Source organism: Pseudoliparis swirei, chromosome 8 (assembly GCF_029220125.1).
Source record: "Pseudoliparis swirei isolate HS2019 ecotype Mariana Trench chromosome 8, NWPU_hadal_v1, whole genome shotgun sequence".
NCBI lineage: Eukaryota > Metazoa > Chordata > Actinopteri > Perciformes > Liparidae > Pseudoliparis > Pseudoliparis swirei.
Window position 1 is genome coordinate 4,769,637 of NC_079395.1, and position 21,892 is coordinate 4,791,528.

General features: G+C 43.9%; 3 protein-coding genes across 5 annotated transcripts; all 3 read right to left on the minus strand.

Moving 5' to 3' along the window:
• Nucleotides 1-784: 784 nt before the first annotated feature.
• On the minus strand, nucleotides 785-7,392 carry gpaa1 (glycosylphosphatidylinositol anchor attachment 1). Of its 3 annotated transcripts, none has more exons than XM_056420756.1 (13): nucleotides 7,318-7,392; nucleotides 6,863-7,005; nucleotides 6,592-6,771; nucleotides 5,634-5,745; nucleotides 5,420-5,567; nucleotides 5,245-5,346; nucleotides 4,359-4,555; nucleotides 4,084-4,280; nucleotides 3,850-4,003; nucleotides 3,384-3,455; nucleotides 3,088-3,284; nucleotides 1,676-1,846; nucleotides 785-1,575 (listed from the first exon to the last, which is right to left on the minus strand). In XM_056420756.1, the coding sequence occupies exons 2-13, from the start codon at nucleotides 6,934-6,936 to the stop codon at nucleotides 1,332-1,334; spliced, it is 1,848 nt and encodes a 615-aa protein (XP_056276731.1). In that variant the 5' UTR covers nucleotides 6,937-7,005; nucleotides 7,318-7,392; the 3' UTR covers nucleotides 785-1,331. The 3 variants fall into 3 exon arrangements, with proteins under 3 accessions (XP_056276731.1, XP_056276732.1, XP_056276733.1); XM_056420757.1 differs by having other exon boundaries at nucleotides 6,863-6,987; nucleotides 7,318-7,386; XM_056420758.1 differs by lacking the exon at nucleotides 7,318-7,392 and having other exon boundaries at nucleotides 6,863-7,270.
• A 587-nt stretch (nucleotides 7,393-7,979) lies between these two features.
• Nucleotides 7,980-9,900, minus strand: exosc4 (exosome component 4). Its single transcript, XM_056421203.1, has 3 exons — nucleotides 9,706-9,900; nucleotides 8,573-8,779; nucleotides 7,980-8,485 (listed from the first exon to the last, which is right to left on the minus strand). Exons 1-3 carry the CDS (start codon nucleotides 9,874-9,876, stop codon nucleotides 8,126-8,128), a joined length of 738 nt encoding a protein of 245 aa, XP_056277178.1. The 5' UTR covers nucleotides 9,877-9,900; the 3' UTR covers nucleotides 7,980-8,125.
• Nucleotides 9,901-10,383: 483 nt separating this feature from the next.
• On the minus strand, nucleotides 10,384-21,669 carry prkacbb (protein kinase, cAMP-dependent, catalytic, beta b). Its single transcript, XM_056421311.1, is given in 11 exon segments — nucleotides 10,384-11,869; nucleotides 11,872-11,977; nucleotides 14,136-14,300; nucleotides 14,416-14,538; nucleotides 15,061-15,156; nucleotides 15,823-15,949; nucleotides 16,412-16,494; nucleotides 16,582-16,680; nucleotides 17,266-17,394; nucleotides 17,480-17,541; nucleotides 21,463-21,669. Coding segments are annotated over 11 exon segments (1,179 nt in total). The 5' UTR covers nucleotides 21,509-21,669; the 3' UTR covers nucleotides 10,384-11,726.
• Nucleotides 21,670-21,892: the final 223 nt, after the last annotated feature.

Below are 21,892 nucleotides of genomic sequence, written 5' to 3' on the forward strand. Positions count from 1 at the left end.
ATTATATCTACAATTATATATATATATAATTTTATTTATATATAATTGTATTTATAATTATATATATATAGTTTGCAAGTCTTTCTGTCATAACAATGCAATACAAATGTCATCGGATAATATACGTGAAGAATTAGAAAAAATAAGTCCTAGTTTAGTAAGTCCTAAAACGTCATAAAATTATATAATAAGAACTGTCAAATAATAAATTGTTATTAAAAACATCGAAGTGCAATAAAGGGGTAACGTGAAATTTAAAAAAATCTATTTAAATTCATCATTCCTTTAAAAAATCCTCCAAATAGTTATTTAATTTAAAAAAAAGTAAGTTTATGAACTGAATTGTAATATATTCTATAAATCAGTGTATTGCATATTTAATTTGTTTTACTTGGCTGAAAGAATATTTCATAAGGCATCATTGAACAAATGTTGAGAACCACTGGGATAGTATGTTTAGTGTAAAAAAAAGCAATCTTATAGCATGTCATAGTATTTTATGCAATAAGTCATACGTTTATCAAAATGTCAACTTTGTAGCAGTCATTAAAGGTCCTGTTGTACACAGTAAGACAACTACAATCACAGTGTGTTATGTCATAGCACGGCGTGACCTAGACCTCACATGCATATGCTTTAAAAGAGCCATAAATGTCATAAAGAGCAGTATCTAGTATATGTTGTAAAGACGGCATAGCACAGCATCAAACAGTCATTGTGTATATAGTAAGTCAGAAAATGTCATACACACATTTTGTAAATAAGACTGAAGTTACCCGTTAAGTTCTTTTCAGTTTTTTTATTTGGCATTTATAAATATGAAATAAACATTTCAAATAAATTTATCAAAACAAGTATAAAAACATTGAGATACGGTGACGGCTTGTTCAACAGATGAACCCGATATTTTAAACGAGGCAGACGACCAACCAATCGGGTCGGTTCTTCCATTTCATGCTATCAGTTGGTTGGTTACTGTCATTCATCATCATCCCGCCTGAGAAAAGAAAACATCTAAAAACAAACCCAGCACATCCTCTTCATGTACCACAAAGAAAAGCATAAAACTTAATATTTTACCAAAAGCAATCCAAATCATGACATGAATAGCTACCGAGAAAAGATCGCAAGTGAGATTTCAGTACAAAACAGTCCAGGTTTATCAAGTCTGACCCCCCCAATTATTTTTTTTTAGAGTGAAACACGAACAAAATGTCAGCATAAAAAGGGAGTTATAAATCGACCTTTAGATATTCATCTCCAGTGGATTGACCCGTCGGTCACACAAACCTGAGACAACCCCCAGTCGTCCTGTACGGACCTCTTGCCCTTTACTTCCAGAAGAGGATGTTCCAGAAGAGCAGCCAGCACGGATACACCAGCAGGGACACGAGCGGGTACACCAGAGAGCCGTAGAGGGCGTGGTCCAGGATGCCCTGAGAGATGACCGACAGGAAGAGCATCCAGCCGTCCAGGAAGCTGACGGGCATCTCCTGCAACTCTTGGAAGAAAAAGACGGAAAAGAGGAGCGTGCAGGCCGGGCTGAGGATGACCAGGACGAAGGCTGACAGAGCCCTAAAGAGGAGGAGGAGGAGGGGGGGAAGAGAAGAAGAAGACAGCGGTGAGGTTATTTGACGGCGCTACAACGATCCGAGGGTCCGTGCAGGCGCCTCACTTTGGGACGTCGGGGGTGACGAAGGCAGCCACCGGCACCAGGGTGAGCGCCAGGATGAAGCCCAGGGAGAAGTTAATGAGGGCGGTGCAGCCGAGCAGCACCGCCAGGTACAGCACGGCGACCAGCTTCAGCACCTTCCAGCCGTGCTCCGTCCCCCGGCCCGTCAGGAGCCTTCAACAACAACAACAACAACAACAGCTTCTGGATCACGGGGCTCTTTACAGCGGCGTGTTGAGACTCACCGTGAGCCCAGAGGACGGTCGGGGACATTTTTAAACCGTCTTTATGAACCCGTGAAGAACTCGGCGTGGCTCACTCTGGTGTGTAAATGTAGTCTGAAGAAAATGTGTCGGGAAATTAATAATGATGTCATAGAGACAAGATGTGTACTGAAAGGAACATTGTGGAATCTAGAGTGGTGAGGTTTGCCGGTTGCAGCCCTCCCCCCCTCCTCCCCCCACCAAATGTCACCTCATCATTCTATCCCATTAGACGTGGGTGAATCGTCATATTTATCGTATTAATTCTTCAAACTTGGAGGAAAAACCCTCCAGAGAAGATCGTTTTATATTATATATTTATTAGTATATATATATATATTTATATAAATAAATATATTATATAATTTTATTTATATATTATATATATAATTGTATTTATAATATATATATAGTTTGCAAGTCTTTCTATGTCATAACAATGCAATACAAATGTCATTGGATAATATACGTGAAGAATTTAAAAAAATAAGTCCTAGTTTAGTAAGTCATAAAACGTAATTATATAATTTGAGAACTGTCAAATAATAAATTGTTATAAAAACATCAAAGAAAATCTATTGAAATTAATCATCCATTAAAAAATCCGTCAAAAAGTTATTTAATTTAAAAAAAAAGTAAGTTCATAAACTGATTTGTATATATTCTATAAATCAGTGTATTGCATCTTTAATTTTTTTTTACTTGGCTGAAAGAATATTTCATAAGGCATCACTGAACAAATGTTGAGAACCACTGGGATAGTATGTTTAGTGTAAAAAAAAAAGCAATCTTATAGCATGTCAGTCAATTAATACACACTGGTGTGCAAATGTAGTCTGAAGAAAATGTGTCGGGAAATAAATAATGATGTCATAGAGACAAGATGTGTACTTAAAGGAACATTGTGGAATCTAGAGTGGTGAGGTTGCCGGTTGCAGCCCCTCCCCCCCCCCTCCTCCCCCCACCAAATGTCACCTCATCATTTCATCCCATGGGACGTGGCTGAATCGTCATATTTATCCTATTAATTCTTCAAACGTGGAGGAGGAGAAACCCTCCAGAGAAGTCGCGTTGAGGCGAATGTGACGGGTGCACACCGAAGCCTCCCGCTCCCGTGGCGATGTCCCCGTGCTGCCGGCGCACGGCGGCTACCTGTGGGTGTTGTGAGGCAGCGCCAGGCCCGCCGTGTACACGGCGATGGCCGTCAGGACCACGGCCTCGGTCTCGGACACCGGGAAGTGTTCCACGGCGATCTCCTGGAACTGGATCGGCAGCGTGTAGAGCGCCACGCCGGTCAGGTGGCTGATCACCAGCGGGGTCAGCACGGACAGCACGCCCGGACTGGACATCTGAGAGGAGGAGGAGGAGGAGGAGGAGGAGGGTAATTAAAGTGGATGATTTAACGGACCCCAGATTAGCAGGTAGTTTAATTTCACGCGTCGTCTCACCTGCTCCGGGGCGACGACTCCGTCTTCTGATTTTGGCGGTGGCGTCGTGAGTTGAACCCACAGGTCTAAGGCCTGTGTCACAGGTCAAGGGTCAAGTCTGACAATATTACATTACATCACACGCCATTTAGCAGACGCTTTTATCCAAAGCGATTTACAATAAGTGCATCAACCAAGAGTACAAACTAAGAACAACAAGAATACAGAAAGTAACATTTCCTCAACATAGTCGAACTGCAAAAGTATCATAAGTAATAAGTAAGAGACATTTAAGTGCCACTGAAGTGCTAATCTGTGTTTTAATCCAGATAAAGTCGGAAAAGATGTGTTTTTAGTTTCCGGCGGAAGATGTAGAGACTTTGTGCTGTCCTGATGTCAGTAAAAAACATCCGTAAAAAAATACAGCACGTCATCAGTAACGTGGGTCTGTGTGTGTGTGTGTGTGTGTGTGTGACAGAGAGGATACACGAAGCAGCAGGATGACGGCGAGGAAGCCGAAGGCCGGCATGTAGTAACCGATGGAGACGAAGTGAGACAGGGACGGCATGAGGTAGAAGAAGTAGGACTGGTGGAGGCGCTCCAGGAGGTTATTCAGCTTCCGATACATTCCCTCCAGCAGCCTGGAGGACATCAAGCGAGACGTCAGAGACGAGACGAGGGGAGGATCCACTCAATGAACCTTCCGGACGCCGGTTCCGACCTGCCGACGGTGGTGGCGTCGGCCTTGTACTGGCGGAAGCTGTTGATGCCCTTGATGGTGGCGGCCTCGATGTGGTATCGCAGGAAGAGGCCGTGGTCGCCCCAGGACCGCCCGCTGGCCTGCTTCATCACCATCAGCATCATGGTCTGCACCGCGTGGCTGTAGCCGGACACGCTGTCCCAATCGTTCCTCTGCAGCTGGAGAGATGTGAAGGACAAAGAGTGAGAAACCACGGCGACGGAAAGGCCGTCCGACCGATCCGGGGGGGGCTTCACCTTGCCCTGGGTGGTGCAGAGGACGCCGATCTTCTGACAGAAGGCGTAGAAGAGGTTGGCTAAGTCCAGGTTGGGGAGCTGGCCGTTGAGGCCCTCCAGGACCAGGTCCAGACTGGTGACCACGTCACTGCTGAGCTCCAGGCACAGCGCCGCCTGGATGGAGCCGCCGCGGCCCTGGAGCGGAGACCAGTCCATACCTCGGGGCACAAGCACAGGGACGCACGTCAACAGGGAGGATGGAAACACACGATGGGCAGGGTTCTGACACATGTTGACCGATGGATTCCCAGGACTTTAACCCTTGTGTTGCCTTCGGGTCAATTTGACCCGATTCAATGTTTCACCCTCCTGTTGCCTTCGGGTCAATTTGACCCGATTCAATGTTTAACCCTCCTGTTACCTTTATATTTACTAACATATTTTACCCTTGAGGTCAATATGACCCCAGCTATTAAAATCTCCAGAAAATTATTAGAATTAATATTGTTTTCCAAGTTTAAGTGTGAGGTACTTTATGTTTGTTTGTTGACTCCCGAAAGAACACCGACATTAAACATTGAATCGGGTCAAATTGACCCGAAGGCGACACAAGGGTTAAACCAAATTTCCATGACCAAACTGAAATCTCGGTATAAACATGAAAAATGAAGAACATTTTGTGTATCGAGAGCGTACGCCGGCTGATATTTTGAGCGTCTTTCTTTAAAAAAATATATGAATTATTTCAAACTCGGCGTAAATGAACACGTGATTATAACACATTTCCATGACTTTTTCAAAACTTTTATGACTTCAGTTTTTTCCGTGACTTTTCCAGGCCTGGAAATGACCATTTTTAAATCCCATGATATTTGTCGACGGTGTCGTGTGAACTGCCGGTGGTCACCTGTCGTGTTGGTGTGGTGGTAGCCCTCCAGCCACGCCTGCATGCCGATCAGATCGTGCTCGTTCACCAGGAAGATGATGTCTTTGGCCCAGAAGATCTGACCTACGGAGGAACGCGGCGGTCGTTAAAAGGAAGGACGGCCGACGGCGATGGAGGCGGTGGGTCCGGTACTCACTCCTGAAATACTGGGCCAAGCCCAGCAGCAGCCCCACCGCCTGATTGTTGTCGTCTCCCGGGCTGCAGGGGGCGCTCAGCACCAGGGCTTCGGTCCGCGGAGCTCTCGGAGCCCGAAGGATGCCGTATACATTTGTGCCTTTCACCATCTGAGAAGAGGAGGAACCCGTGAAACGATGTAAAAACAAAGCGACAACAACGTATTAAAGACTTACGTATCTCTCTTTGTCTTCATCGGGAAAGGGCAACCTGCGAGAGAAGCTCTGGGTAAACACCTCCAGCCCTCGAGACTGCATGGTCTTCACCAGCCAGTCCACGGGCATCCCCCTGCAGAGCAACCACAGAACAGAAGAGGAGAGAATAAGAGCGCATATGACGAGCCTCGTGTCGGATAGGACACTTTGAAAATACCATCAAACTGTAAAAAGAGCAGCGCAGACCTTCCGTGCTCATGAAAAGCAACCGTGAGCCAATCAGGCACATAAACTGACTCCTACATCCACGTGGTGTCTTCCTTCCTTCCTTCCTTCCTTTCTTCCTTCCTTAGCAAATCAGGCACATAAACTGACTGCTACAGCCACGTGGTGTCTTCCTTCCTTCCTTCCTTCCTTTCTTCCTTCCTTAGCAAATCAGGCACATAAACTGACTGCTACAGCCACGTGGTGCCTGCCTTCCTTCCTTCCTTCCTTCCTTAGCAAATCAGGCACATAAACTGACTCCTACATCCACGTGGTGTCTTCCTTCCTTCCTTAGCAAATCAGGCACATAAACTGACTCCTACATCCATGTGGTGTCTTCCTTCCTTCCTTCCTTTCTTCCTTCCTTAGCAAATCAGGCACATAAACTGACTCCTACAGCCACGTGGTGCCTTCCTTCCTTCCTTCCTTCCTTAGCAAATCAGGCACATAAACTGACTCCTACATCCACGTGGTGCCTTCCTTCCTTCCTTCCTTCCTTAGCAAATCAGGCACATAAACTGACTCCTACATCCACATGGTGTCTTCCTTCCTTCCTTCCTACCTTCCTCCCTTCCTTAGCAAACCAGGCACATAAACTGACTCCTACATCCACATGGTGTCTTCCTTCCTTCCTTCCTACCTTCCTCCCTTCCTTAGCAAACCAGGCACATAAACTGACTCCTACATCCACGTGGTGCCTTCCTTCCTTCCTTACCCAGTTTTCTTCTTATGGGCTGCGAACTCTCTGCCCGTGGCCAGCGCCGGCTCCCCTGCAGGAAAGCGCTCCTCCACCATGGTGGACCCCATGGCGTTCTCTGACATGTAGTTCCTCAGGGTGAAGGGCTCGAACGCCAACCCCATGAACCAGGCCACGCCCGCCATGTAGCAGACCACACTAAGATGGAGAGGATGGAAAGAGAGAAATCAGATCGAGTCAGAAGCGTGTGTGTTGCATTAAAGTGCATTATGTAAGACACACAACTCACCAGATTGGGGCATTGAGGCGGGTTAGCAGGCTGATCAAAGCCCGTCTCCTGTTAGGGTCGGACAGCAGTCCCATGTTGTTGTCCGTCGTACCGTAAAGAACCGGACACACTGGACACACTGGACCCTGAAGGCAACACGCGCACTGTGACACCACGTTTATGAGTTAGCCAACTACACACCTTTAAAACACGTGATTAAAACTTGATGGCGTTATATGTGTTATATTTATCTATCCACAACCCAATACTATATAATTAAATGGGTTCCCTCACAGCTGCCACTTGTTTTACTGCCACCCATCTTCATCCCGTTTATTGACAACCGCGGTTAGCTCAGTCACAGCGACCGGGCCGGCTTTAAAAACACGTTTTACATCGTTTCTCCTCTGAAAAATGTTTATTATTAACAAGCTACGTTGATAATATTTCCATTATTAAAACGTGTAAAGACAGACCTCTTTCCAGCTTACAGCCGGTCACAAGGAGGGGCTTGTTCGGAGCAGCCGCTGCTAAATTTCTATTTCCTTGTTCCTGCGGAAACATTAGTGCGACGGACCGACTTCCGGTGAATAAATCGCGATTCAAATTAACTACAATAAATAAATAAAAGACTTAACCCCATAGAATAAAATAAATAAAAACGTTATTTGGTTTCTTTGTTCATGAAAGACTAAAATGTATTCATTCATCAGCTCCATATTCTGCATTTTAAAAATCAGTCGTAAAGCTTTTAACAAAGCTGACGTAAACAAAGCTGACGTACACACGTTTAACAGCCTTTAAAACATTAATAACTCCATATCTGTTACATCAGTCGTATATCATAGGTTCTCTATTTTGCATTAAGATTGACAATTGAACCTCTAAATACCTTAAATCCGACGGTTCAAAATTCATCATCTTTTCAGACTAAATCTGGATTAAAACACAGATTTGCACTTCAGTGGCACTTAAATAGCTCTTATTATGGTACTTTTCTAGTTTGACTATGTTGAGGAAATATTACTTTCTGTATTCTTGTTCTTAGTTTGTACTCTAGGTTGATGCACTTATTGTAAGTCGCTTTGGATAAAAGCGTCTGCGAGATGACTTGTAATGTAATGTAACACAAATGATGCAGGGTTGTCAGATTTATTATTAGCGTGACACATAATGTACAAAAAGGGTATAACTGCGATGAATACATATAACAACAACATTTCTCCAAGATCCTCTCATCTTCCCTCTCCATCCGGTCCAATAACACGTCTCCAGTCTGGACGTTCACTCTGCAGACAGCACGGCGGCTTCTTGCAGATGTTGCCGCACCACCTCGTCCAGCACCTTGCTCACGCCTTTGCAAGCCGTCATGGCGGCTTCCATGAGCGGCTCCAGGTGATCCTGATGGAGTCTGGCGTCCATCTGCAGCAGAGCGATCTGCCCGCTCCGGGGCAGCAGCGCCAAGGCCAGCGAGCTCACTCCTCCGCCCTCCTCGGCGTAGCAAAGGTCGGCGAGGGGCGTCTCGTCCACGAACCCGACCGTGCAGGCGCACACGTAGTCCCGCATGGGGATGCCGGCGTCGATCATCGCCAGGGTGGCAGCGTTCACGCACACGCTGTAGTTCCCGCCGTCTGACTGCAGGATCTGTCGGGGGAAAGAATTAGTAGAACCGTTGATATGGTTCCCAATATGGGGGACACAATAACCCCCCCCCACTCTCTCACTGTTTACCTTGACAAAGATGTCTATTTGAGAGCGCGGGTAGAGCTGGGTCATCACCGCGGCTTCGAACGTCTGCTTGAGGTGGAGGCTCATCTCGGTGGACTTGCGGTCGCCGTGCGGCCTCCTCTTCCTCTCCGCCGTGCTGAACGTGGCCATGCTGTACTGACAGTTGATCATGGCTCGATCGTGGCGGATCCAGCCGCGTGAACCTCGCACCTACGGACGGGTCGGTCGTTCATTCAATGTCGTGATTATTCAGATGCAGGGGGATCGTGGTATGTGAAAGTCTTAATGATTTAAAGCTAATTGGTTTATTAGGTGAAATATAAAAATTGTTGTGACAAACACTCAGCGGCCACTTTATTAGGTACAACTGTAAAATGTAATGCACTCAAACTGAGCCACATTCTACCTTGACAATAATAACAATGTTGAGGTTAGATTGACACTCGGGTATTAATTTAACTGCACGTGTATTCCTGAGGCAGTGATTGGTAGAGCTGGACTACTTCATAAATTGTTGATATTAATATAATGTGCCCACTTAATTTACAAACATTGAATTAGAAACATTATGACAGGAGTATATTTGAATTAACACCTGCACAGAAAGTTTTAACTAAACTTAAAGATCGCAGGGAAGTGTATTCAATAGTTATAAAATAAACTCTATATAAAGAAACGTGTGTATATGAATATACATGATGCATTATGGGAAGAGTTAACCGACATTAAACTGATATTACTCATATTTACATGAACACATTCACAGTATATTCAGCCACTCGGGGCTAAAGGAGGCTGCTATGCTTTACCGGTGTTACGGTTTAAAAAGCGACCGTGTTAACTGGCGACTTTGAACCAACTGACGACTTTGAACCAACGCGTCCGTTGTTGTCATAGTTGAAAAAACATGTGTTGAAAATAGGAAGTTAACACGTCGTTACCCTCGCGAATACCGCATTGTTTAATTCGTATAGTTTATATTATTATGTATATGAAAGGGGTTGACACTTAATAATAAAGATAAACCAAGTGGCATTCGCGAAGACAGCTATACGTGAAAAGTCGCCAGTTAACAGGGTCGCCTGTTAAACCGTAACAACGGCTAACCCCGCCATCACCGCCCACGCGCCACTCACTTCATGCGGACCGTAGACCACCGCCAGCGCCTTCGTGTTGCCCTGCTCTAGATACGCGGAGCCGTCGGCCTGAGCGAACACACCCATGCGGGCCTGAACCTTCCGCAGCTCGGTGGCTTTTCTCCCATCGAGCCGGTAGCCCTGGTCCGACAGCAGCTCCAGGCCCGCCATGTTTTTCCGTAAACTTCGTGCGAAACAAACGGTCCCACGTGTCTTCCGCCGGACTACATTACCCACACGCCACCGCGCTGGAAGGACTACGGCGAAGCAAAAGGCTCAGATTTAATACGTTTGGGTTATCTGTTTAAAATGTTTTTTTTTTTTAAAGAAGCATTTTTTTATTCTTCATGCTTAGTCATGTAGTTATCATTCAGCATAATAAATGCAAGTGTATGAATATCATTTTAAATGGATTGAAACAAGAATGTATTTTGTTTCCGTACTTAATTACTCTTTATGTACAATTTAAATGTATTTTCACCCACTGAGGGACAATTTATTTTCTAAAAAAATTGATAAAATTGATGTGTTACCCATGAAAATCCCTGGACCACACGTTAAGACCCTGCATCAAATAAATCAAACCCTGTGTCTTCGTCACATTTATCAACCATGTGGTTATATTTAAACCGTGGGGAGAGGACGGCTCACAATGCACGGAGAGTTACACAACTTCAACACTTTTAAAAATAAAATTTATTAGCATCTCTAATGTGTATAAATAAAAACATATATGAAACAATGTATATACGTTTGATGTAATGAGTTTAACAATAACAAGGTTACATGTGATACAAAGGAGCAGTTTTTATTTTAGCCAGTGTATTGTGAGGAAAACTGTACCTTCAAATCAAGCCTTCAAATATGCATACCTATAAGTTGCAAATCTACATTCTTTAATAAGAATGAAACACAGAAATCGGTTCGGGGGGGGGGGGGTAACAGGGAAAATACGGTAAATATGCAGATTTGCGTTCTTGTTTCTTAAGTTTTTTAAACGTCTTTGATTTTAATACATAGGAAATTATGTAATATTTTTTCTTCTTTTTTCAAGGTTTTACTGACAATGTCGCGGCTTTCACGCCGACCTTCTCAACTTAACATTACACTCAACAAAAATCCTTCAAAAAAAGGACTTCACTTCACTCTTTTTGCATTTACTGAAGTCACATTGTTCCACAGACTCATAACAAAGGGTCTTTATAAGCGGACCTGAAATCTAGGGACAATATGACTATAATGTTAGACACAGCGACAAAAGAATAGTTAGATACTGAATGACAAACTTTACATGTAACTAACGGATCCAGAAGGACCGAACAAAAAACTTGATTTGCATTCAACAAGTAACACGGTTCGTCATTTTATGCAATTGCTTGCTGTGCCTGGGTCAGAATACCAAGAAGACAGTGAATGGATGTTTTATGTTTGTGTGTGTGTGTGTGTGTGTGTGAGTGAGATGGGGGGGGGGGGCTTGGCTCTCTAGGCAAAAAGCAAAGAAAGGAAAGGACCTCTCTTCCGGTGTCACCCGATGTTTTCTAATTGGTCATGCTTGCTTCCAAAATTCGACGTATTCAAATGTCTTTAAAAAAAAACTGACAGATATGGACATGAGGACGAATGCTACCTCTGAAAGCTGGACAGAATTTTAACAATAGCCCATGCGATGTGGACTTGTAACAGATCATTACATATATATATATATATATATACGCTGCTGGCGCCTAGAGGGAGGAGCCTACAACCCACACCAGTGTGTGTGTGTGTGTGTGTGTGTGTGTCAAGTCGGATACAATGTGTGGACTCTTATTGGCCATCGTCTCAGTTTTTCCTCATAAATTGAAAAATATCAAAATAATTAAAAAGGGGATGATAACAACCAAGACTAACTGCTTCAAAGTAATACAAAAATAAAACGGTGGGTAGGTAAAAAAAGGAAAAGAAAAGAGTGGTGTGTCTGCTTTAATACGCAGGTGTACGTGACAGTGAGAGGTTATCGGCACCCAAGGATCATGGCGACCTCATTCAGCCTTATGGAATGAAGGGACTATGTAGTAGATCTGAAAAAACGATGGTCTCTGCTCCAAGTCTTTAGAAGAGTGCAAAGATCCCCCATGTTTCCCTGATATATCCATGTTCTCGCTTCCTAAAACTCTGCGAACTCCTTCCCGCATTTTTCCGTTAGGGAAACACGGATTTCCTCCTCCTCGTAGTCGTCGAAGTTGCTGGTGTCCCCCGGGCCTCTGCACTTTGGTATGAACGGGGCTTCCACCTGCGACAACAAGAGCACACACACTTTATTAGGCAGGATTTAAATGTATTTAATCCATTACATTATCTAAACCGAACCCGGCTGACATTTTGGCGAATGCCAATTTATCGAAGAGCTCGTATAGAGACAGGCGACCAATCACGCTCACGCCTACGGGCAATTTAGAGTCTGCAATTAACCTGAGCTGCATGTCTTTGGACTGTGGGAGGAGGCCGAAGAACCCAGAGGGAACCAGGGTAGGAAATGTACATATTTCTTGAGGGGGCAATTTTTGCCCCCACTGACTGAAATCCAGGGGCATTAAAAAATAAATTGGGGGCAACTTTTGAAACAACATTTAACCTTTGTTAGAAAATAATAAATATACTTATTTAGGCTTAGTGTCATAAAAATGGCAATAATAAGACTATTAGGCGGTAGTCGATGGATTCAAAGTGTTTTCTTCGATTTTTTAAACAAAAAGAAAACGCAAATCAGACAATCATATTTAATTTTATTATTATTTCTTTGTGGTTAATTATTGTAATATTTTTTTTTAAACAACTATAACTTATTTTTTTATAATTCAAAATTATATTTATAGATTTTTTGTGTGTACCTAGTACAGAAGGTACAGATAGGACACACACAACAAAGAACAACAACTAAACGCTATTAATTTATCATAATTATGGGGGCATTTGTCGCCCCTCTCCTCGTGATATCAGGGGCAACATTAGATTTCTTCGGGCGAGTTTTGCCCTTTGCCCTCGTGTGTTTCCGACGCTGGAGGGAACCCACGGGGAGAATGTGCAAAACTCCACACCGAAAGATCGGGGATCGAACCCCCGGGCCGGATTCATTTCATTCACACAACCAGCTGCGTCCCTTTTCGTGTGTTTGGTGCCCCACCAGGACTTTCTTTGAGGACACACTGCCTGCATCCACATTTAACAGCAGGACTTTTTATCCCGCTATTCGAAGCCGCCATAAACACTTCTGACGGCGCTTTGTACAAACGGCTTCATCTCAAGCGTACGCCAGCCGTAAAAGAGATTTCTTTGGGGGGGGGGTATTACAAATAGATTTTTACCAGCTGTCTAGTGACACTATAAAGTTTAACTTGATGCAGATAAGTCCTGATATTATATGTCCACATTCTCAGACTGTGTGAAACAGCATTTGAACCCCTCTGCTGTGATCCTGCTCTCACTGAGAGGCCACAAAACCACATTTACTTATTTTTCTCAGGTTACACTCAAACTATTAATAGAATAGCCTCCCGTCTGTCGGTACCCGGTACAAAGTAATGTTTATATTCTTGGAGGCGAACGTTTAAAATGCCACAAACACAAGTCTTCGGTGTTCTGGTTTTGCAAAGTCGTCAGTCCAGCTCCCTCAGCTATGTATTTAGTAAACATGCCGTGTGTTTGGCTGTCAGAGACCATGAAGGTGGAAAGATACAGAAGGATACGCGCGTCTTCAGCTGGGATTCAAACACATGACGTGTAAAATGTTAAATGTCTTTAAGGTGTGCAACCAATAATCCTGAAAACTTAATTTTATGAGATGGCCATTAAAAAAACAAATAAAATAAAAATGTATCCGATCACTTAATCAATACAGATGTTTTATGTCATCGGAAAATGTCTTTCATTAAAATAAATGTTGAGTATTTTATTAAAGTTAATTGAAACTCTTTGGATTTTTGCCTATCGTCTAACATTTTACAGACTAGGTAATTGTCCGCAATGAAAATATTATAGTAGAGACAAAAAATAAAATGTGTGAAACAGCCGATTACAATAAAACCACAGCCTGACATCGTCAAACGGAATATTCAAGACTCAAATCCACATTTTGTGTGGCGGAAGCAGCTATTTTGAAACACTTAAATCGGGGCGATAAAATAAATAGTAAGAAAAAAACCCTGTGTCAAGTTTATAAAACCGTGTTATGATTGCATTACGAAGTTAAAACGGAACCAACAGATCAATAAAATACGAACCCGAGCAAAATATCTACTTTGATTAATCGAAGAACTCTATTATCATTGTTATCCTGCAAAATAATACTGTTGGAGCAACTTAACAAAAAGGTAAATATCATCAAATCATATTTGACTCGTTTTTGGAGTCGCAGTGTTTGTTGTCATGGCAACATGTGCGCGGCGTCTTGCCTTTCTCTCGTAGATCGCGATCCAGTCGGTCGTGGCAAACCACTTGTGGCCCTTGATGTCGTTGACTCCGTTCTTCAGGTTGCCGTAGCGTTTGGTCAGATCCACCTGCAGCAGGTTCCTCAACAGGTCCTTCAAGTCGGAGCTGAAGTGAGACGGGAATCGAACCTGGGGAGAAGAAGACATTTGGGCTTTTTTAAGACATTCCTCCTCCCAGTTGAAACGTGAGTTTGGTTAGAACCATCGTGTCCTACATTCCAAACTTTAAAAAACGCCCGCCTACCTTCCCAGACACGATCTTCTCGTAGATCTGAATGGGCTGATCTGCAAAGAATGGAGGGTAACCAGCAGCCATTTCATAGATGAGGACTCCGAGGGCCCACCAGTCCACAGCTTTGTTATAGCCCTAAAGAGACCGGAGACAGATACGTCAGGTACTGATGCATAACTTCACGGTGAAGACATCTGTAAAACTTCAGAGGGCACTTCAAATCTCCCAACTGGCTAACATTGAGCAAGGGAGAAAACACAAGTGACATTTCTACCGAGGAGATTCGGATACCAAAACAAGTGTGCGGGTGTTTTTTTATGCATTACAGTGAGTATCTACGGAGGAAAATAAGTACAAAATAAATGGATTCCTCTGCTTTGAACACTTTTATAGCCGTTCTGGAAAACCACAGCATTATTAAAGATGGTCCATGTTTAACCAATCATCTTCTGAACAAAGAAATCTGATCCCAAAAATGCAATGTGTTTAAAAAGGGGGACAGTGTGTCGGGTTTTGTGGCATCTAGCGGCGCGGTTGCAGATTTTAGGATCCGAGTACAAAGACAGGAAAGTAAACATTGTGACATATTGTGCATTTAAAAATATACAACAATCTCTCCGTTTAGACATGACATCTATTTTTTTAATACTTCCGTACTTTGCTGAGAATGATTTCCGGCGCCAGGTACTCCGGTGTCCCACACAACGTCCAGGTCCGGCCTTTTACCCGCTTAGCGAATCCAAAGTCTGTCACCTTTAAGAGGAACACACACACAATACAGGGGCGACGTCAGCGTCGGAAATACACGAGGGCAAAGGGGGAAAACTGCCCAGAGAAATATAATTTTGCCCCTGATATCACGAGGAGAGGGGCAAAAAATGCCCCCATAATTTCGAGAATTTAAGAGCATTTTGTTTTTGTTCTTTGTCGCGTCTGTCCTATCTGTACTTCCTGTACTAGGTAGGTAAACAAACAAAAAAAATCAATAAATATAATTTGTAATTATAAAAAAACAAGTTATAATTGTTAATAGTTGTTTAAAAAAAAATTAAGAATAATGAATAACCACGAAGAAATAAGAATAACATTGAATATGATTGACTGATTTATGTTTTCTGTTTGTTTTTTGTTCAAAAAATCTAAGAAAACACTTTGAATCTGTAGAATTCTGCCTAATAGTCTTATTATTCCCTAATAGCCTTATTATTGCCATTTCTATGACAATTGCTCATATACTGTAAGCCTAAATAAGTATATTTATTATTTTTTAACAAAGTTTCAAAAAGTGTCCCAATTTCTTTTTAAATGCTCCTGGATTTCAGTCAGTGGGGCAAAAAATAACCCGCAAAAAATGATGCACATTTCCCACCCTGGGCGACGTGTCGACCTGTGAGACACAGCAGCGTTGTTCCCGCTCACCTGAATGTAGCCGTGGTGCTCAATGAGCAGGTTCTCGGGTTTCAGATCTCTGTATATGAGATCTAGCGAATGGAGGTACTCAAAGGTCAGCACTATCTGGGCGGCATAAAACCGTGAGTGTGGTTCACTGCAGAAGACGGGGAAAAAGTGTGGAATTAAATCAATTTATGTTACGACACACGGCAGAAAATAAAAGATGAAAACAAAGGGGAACTAGAACGGGCACTCGGTAGAGCGCATACCTTCGCCGCAGCCACTTTTTTGGTACTTGGCATGAGAATGATGAATTATGAACATTTTGGCATTAGTTGCATGCCAATTGGATAAAAAAGAAGATGTTGACCTTTTCATGACCTTGACCTTGACCTTTGACCCGGTCGATCCCAAAATCTAATCACATGGTCCCCGGATAATAACCAATCATCCCACCAAATTTCATGCGATTCGGTTTAATACTTTTTGAGTTATGCGAATAACACACATACAAATAAATACACAGCGATCAAAACATAACCTTCCGCAGAATGCGAAGGTAATTAAATAGCGAGACACGGAAATACGTTGACGACAGGAACCGTAGAAAACTCACCTGAACCTTCCAATTCGTCTCAGGTGTGAGAACATCTCTCCTCCTGGAACGTATTCCATCACCATGTACAAATTGGAGTTGTCCTAAGAAAAGTTTTTTTTAAAACCCACTTATACCGTGCTCCATAACTGTATAAATTGATTAATAAATTAAATAAAAGCACACTGTACCTTAAACGCATAGTCAAGTCTGACCAGAAAGGGGAAGCTCACAGCCTGTAGTATCCTCTTCTCGTTTAGCGTGTGTTCTATTTGCTTCAGCTTCACCACCTGAGATAAAGAGAGATAAGGTGACCTCGTCGGGCTGAAACTCGCTCACTCTAGCAGAAAGCAACGGCCAACTTTCTATTTTTTATTTATTCAACTCGATCACCCAGAAGTCAACAAGAACAAGTTTAAATTTGTAATATCAAGGGAGATATAAACAGGGTTCTTACACATTTTGACCAATGGATTTCCAGGACTTTTCCAGGACTTTAAACCAAATTCCCATAAACAAACTGAAATCTCGGTATAAACATGAAGAATGTAGAACATGTTGCGTATCGAGAGCGTACGCCGGCTTATATTTTGAGCGTCTTTCTTTAAAAAATATATTAATTATTTCAAACTCGGCGTAAATGAACACGTGATTATAACAAATTTCCATAACTTTTAAGTTTTTTCCATGACTTTTCCAGGCCTGGAAATGACCATTTAAAATCCCATGACTTTTCCAGGTTTTCCATGACCGTAGGAACCCCGTACGAAGGCATTTATGTGAAGTGTTAACTGTGTCAATAACACTTTTATTTACTTTAAAGTGTCACGTGAGGCGAGGGGGGGGGGGGGGGCGACACATGACCTTCCACTGACCTTCTGCTTGTCCAGTATTTTCATGGCAAAGTATTCCTCTGTTCCTTTGTGTTTCACCAGCATGACTCTTCCAAATGAGCCGGTGCCGAGGGTCTTTAATCTCTCAAAGTCGTCTAGGCACGTCGTGCTCTGTGAAAAAAACAAACCCAACGCGTCAGCCGACCACGCGGGGACACACAGCTACCGACAAGTGTCGAGTTTTCCTCGTTCTTACCTGCGGTGGGCATTCCCATGTCCGTAAGAAATCTTCTTTGGCTTTGGCTAGAAACTCTTTGACTAAAATGAGCAAACAAAAACATGAAAGAGCATTAAAATGCAGTCAGCTCCCGTCTGGGAAAACAAACTATGGATTATTGTCAGAACGACGCACGGGGTTTTTAGATTATATTGCCAAAAACGACCAAATGCTATATCGTACTAGAAGGGGAAAGGGATAATCATGGGGAATGGAAAGTGAACTGAACACGGGCGAAGTCAACTCTCATCTGGATGTACATTAAATGGGACACCGAACGAGTCACATGCTCTGAAGATAAGACGAAACTCAAACACGGGACGACCACATCCAGGACAGGCAGACGAGTGATACAAGACACTCAGAGCGATCGTTTCTGTTCTTTAGGAGGCTTATTCAAAAAAGGGAGAGGGAGGGGAGAGCACAACAGTCAGAACTAGAACGGGCACTCGGTAGAGCGCATACCTTCGCATATCACACGATTGGGCATTGAATTATGAACATTTTGGCAATAGTTGCATGCCAATTGGATAAAAATAGACCGTGCTATGGTAAAAAGAAGATTTTGACCTTTTCATGACCTTGACCTTGACCTTTGACCCGATCTATCCTAAAATCGAATCAAATGGTCCCCGGATAACAACCAATCATCCCACCAAATTGCATGCGATTCGGTTTAATACTTTTTGAGTTATGCGAGGAACACGCATACAAATAAATAAATAAATAAATACACGGCGATCAAAACATAACCTTCCGCATTCTCAATGCGAAGCTAATTACATGAGGAGCTGATCTGAGCGTCTTGTGCATCACGTGATACAGTTTGGGAGAAGACTATTTCACACAGCAAAAAGAGGAAAAAAAAGGTAAGTAAAGACAAACCAATGGATGGGGAAATCCAGATTGAGAGAATGTGGATAACAAAAACACAGACTTATTATCAAAGCACACACTTAAAAAAAAAAAAAAAAGCAAACACATCTAGCAAGTGGTCACAATGAGAAGAACCGATGGCGTTCTGGTCGTGTTTTTGGAGGAATGAGCATGCCAAAAGTCTCTATTGATCACCGCGGTTTTCGCAGGAGCGATCGCCCGCATGGATGGGATGATAGGGAAGAGAAGACAGAGAGAAACATAGAGTTCACGTACGCGACGACGGGTGTGACGCAGCGACGGACACGACGCGTGGCGAGTGAAAAGCGGCAGGAATGAAAACGTTGACGTTCGCCGGAGGAATTTAAACGGCGACTGACTGTCTGCCGAGGGAGTCGAAGAGCAGGTGTGCCAGAACGCCGTGCGGCGGGAGGTCGTTCATGCATATTAGGTCGCTGGCGAGATAACGCCGCTTCCTGGAGAACAAAACAATCGAAACTTACGTCATTCTACAAAGCTTCAAAACTTTGCTGAAGCTTGTGACGAGAGGTTTTATAATTATATTCCCGCGCCTTAATCTGTCAACTTCTCTCCCGATAACGGATTTGAACTATAAGAAACTCGGTAGAGCGCATACCTTCGCACATCGCAAGACTGGGCATTGCATTATGAACATGTTGGCATTAGTTGCATGCCAATTAGATAAAAATTGACGGCGCTATGTCCCCGGATAATAACCAATCATCCCACCAACTTTCATGTGATTCAAGAAGATTGACCTTTTCATGACCTTGACCTTTGACCCGATCGATCCCAAAATCTAATCAAATGGTCCCCGGATGATAACCAATCATCCCACCAAATTTCATGCGTTTCGGTTTAATACCTTTTGAGTTATGCGAGTAACACGCATACAAATAAATAAATAAATACACGGCGTTCAAATCATAACCTTCCGCATTTTCAATGCGAAGGTAATGATGTGACTCAGAGAAAAACAGCAGATGTGTGTATATTCGTACGCACAATTTGTCTCTAGCTTTTTGTGCCTCGAAGGGACAAAATAATCCAACGCCAGAAGAGTTTTCCAACCCTTCCTGACGGCAATGCCAAAATCCAGACGGGCATAACTTGGTTTTGGTGATGTCAGCTTGCTCTGAGTGAAACCCAATACATGGGCACGGTGAAATACAATATGTGTGTCGATGGCAGCTGTTTAATCTCCCTGTGCGAGTGAGACCGTCTTGGTGCTGGTCCAACCGCCCCAGCTAATGGCAGATATGTACAGTAAACAAAGGTGCTCGAGTGTATGAATCCAGCGCTGCAGGTAACCGGGCCTTCTAGTCAGAGCGGCTGACAAATCAGACAAATCTGCAGCTCAGGGCACACAGTGTCAGCTTAAACAGGTTTAACAGTATCGAGGGATCGTAGTCACACTCCGAATAAACGCTCGGCAGGACGGGAGCTATTCGCGATCCGATCATCTTTGTCCGCCTCAGTGATTCTGGTTGGCTGGTGCCTGGCCCCTTTCAACAGGTCAATAAATCTAAGAGGAAGGTATTCACTGCATCGTAATGGGACAGTACTTTAAACAAAGTGTGTAACCGAACCGAACACAGACGGTCCTCTGAGTGTTTTTCAAGATGATAAAAAAAAAAAAATGCACGAAATCGAGCCGTTGACCATTTCTGTGCACGAGTGACTCGTTTGACTTCTGCAAAAACAACAACACCCACAGCTTTTATCTTTACAGCCGGGTATAGGGGAAACATTTGTGATTTATCGCACGCGACGATCACCTGCACACATCAAAGTATACAAGCGCAAAGGAACACCGGCGGAGGCCGAGTTGCGTCAAACCTTTCAAAGCTTGTAATGCCACTTCTCCTCTGACGGAGGTCTGACGACGAGCCGAACGTGAGAAGTGAGCCTCGATGGTCCTCGACAAGATTATAAAAGGGGCTCAACTACCACAATTCAAGAGTGTTTGTCTCAGGGTGTGTGTGTGTGTGTGCTGGGAAGACAGTAGTAGGTCCAGTTTTATGAATGGAAAGAGGGCATTTGTCATTTCTTCACCATATTTGGTCAGGGTGCTGTACAGAGGGAAGGCTGTGTTTATGTAGCCGAGAATAAAATGTGGCAGTGAAGCCCAAGGCTGAAACAGTCCCACACTGCCGACAAAAAACACACACAAAAACACACAGGCTTTTTGTCACAATTAGTCGTGGGTTTGTGGTATATTAAGCAACACCAGTGCAACGTTTTCTGTGTGATGCAGCTAGCTGTGCTGGCCGAGGCTGCAGCTCAACACACACACACACACACACATCCTGATTGTTATTCACATAAGTTAATGATGACAACACAGGGGAGATGATGAAGTGATGCTCGCCTGGAGACGGTTAGCCATTACCTCAGGCTCCAGGAAGCGACTGCAACGCCATGGCTAACTGTGTATACATGTGTGTGTGTGTGTGTGCAGGCCTGAACAGTTCCCACCATCAAGAGGCAATGAAATGACAGGGGCCTTCTGAGGGCTAATCCCCCCCACACACACACACACACATAGCTTAAGTTAGCAGGCCAGCTGGTTATCAAGCTTGATCCTTCTCGCGCTCCAATTGGCATGCAAACAGCCTTTTAACGCGCGAGCTCATCAATACGGGGTATTAATCGATCAGCAGGCTTTAATGGGCTGCTAATACTTGTCTCCTCCCCCCCCCCTCCCCGCCCGCCCCCACACACACACTTTGCAACCAAGAAGAAGAAAAAAACACCACAACAACCACGGGGTTTTCTCGCTACTAGCTAACTTAGCTCGGCATCTTTAGTCTTTTTTTCTTCTTCTTCTATTTCTAAGTGCAAGAAAAACACTAATAATGACACGCTGATGTCTCGTCAACTGAAAAAGGGGCGAGTTGTTCGCAGCGCTGGTGTAACGGCCCTTCTCCGGACTAGTTTTCCAGTGTTATAACACGAGCCTGCCGACCCCGAGGAGGGCTGGGGTAAAGTGGCAAACGGCTAAAAGATACAATGGACGCCGCCCCCCCAAAAAATAAAAATAAACCACCATCTCGGGGACTCACCGCTCTCCAGCTCGTTGCCCTTCTTGTTGGTGGCCGCGTTCCCCATGGCGTGCGGGAGAAGAGGAGGAGAGATGGCGCTGGCTAGCTAACCTCCCTGCAACGGTTGTTTCGCGAGCTCCTCTGGAAGAAAAAAAGAGATTTTCCAAAAAAAAGGAAAGAAACGACCCCCCAAAAAACCCCGATGTGAATACTCAGTCAGGAAATAGAGTCCGGTGTCCCTTCCAGCGACCCCCCCTCCCTCCCTCCCTCCCTCGCTCTCCCTCTCCTTCTTCCCCCGGGTGAAGATTTCCGCTCGCTGCTAGTTCAGTAACGTCGGCTGACATGAAGCTAGCGGTCACTTCTGTTTCGGACTCCCCTCCTTCCCTCCTCTCCTTCCCTCCTCGTCTCCTCCTCCCAACCGTCTCAACACTCAGCTGCATTCACAGAAGCC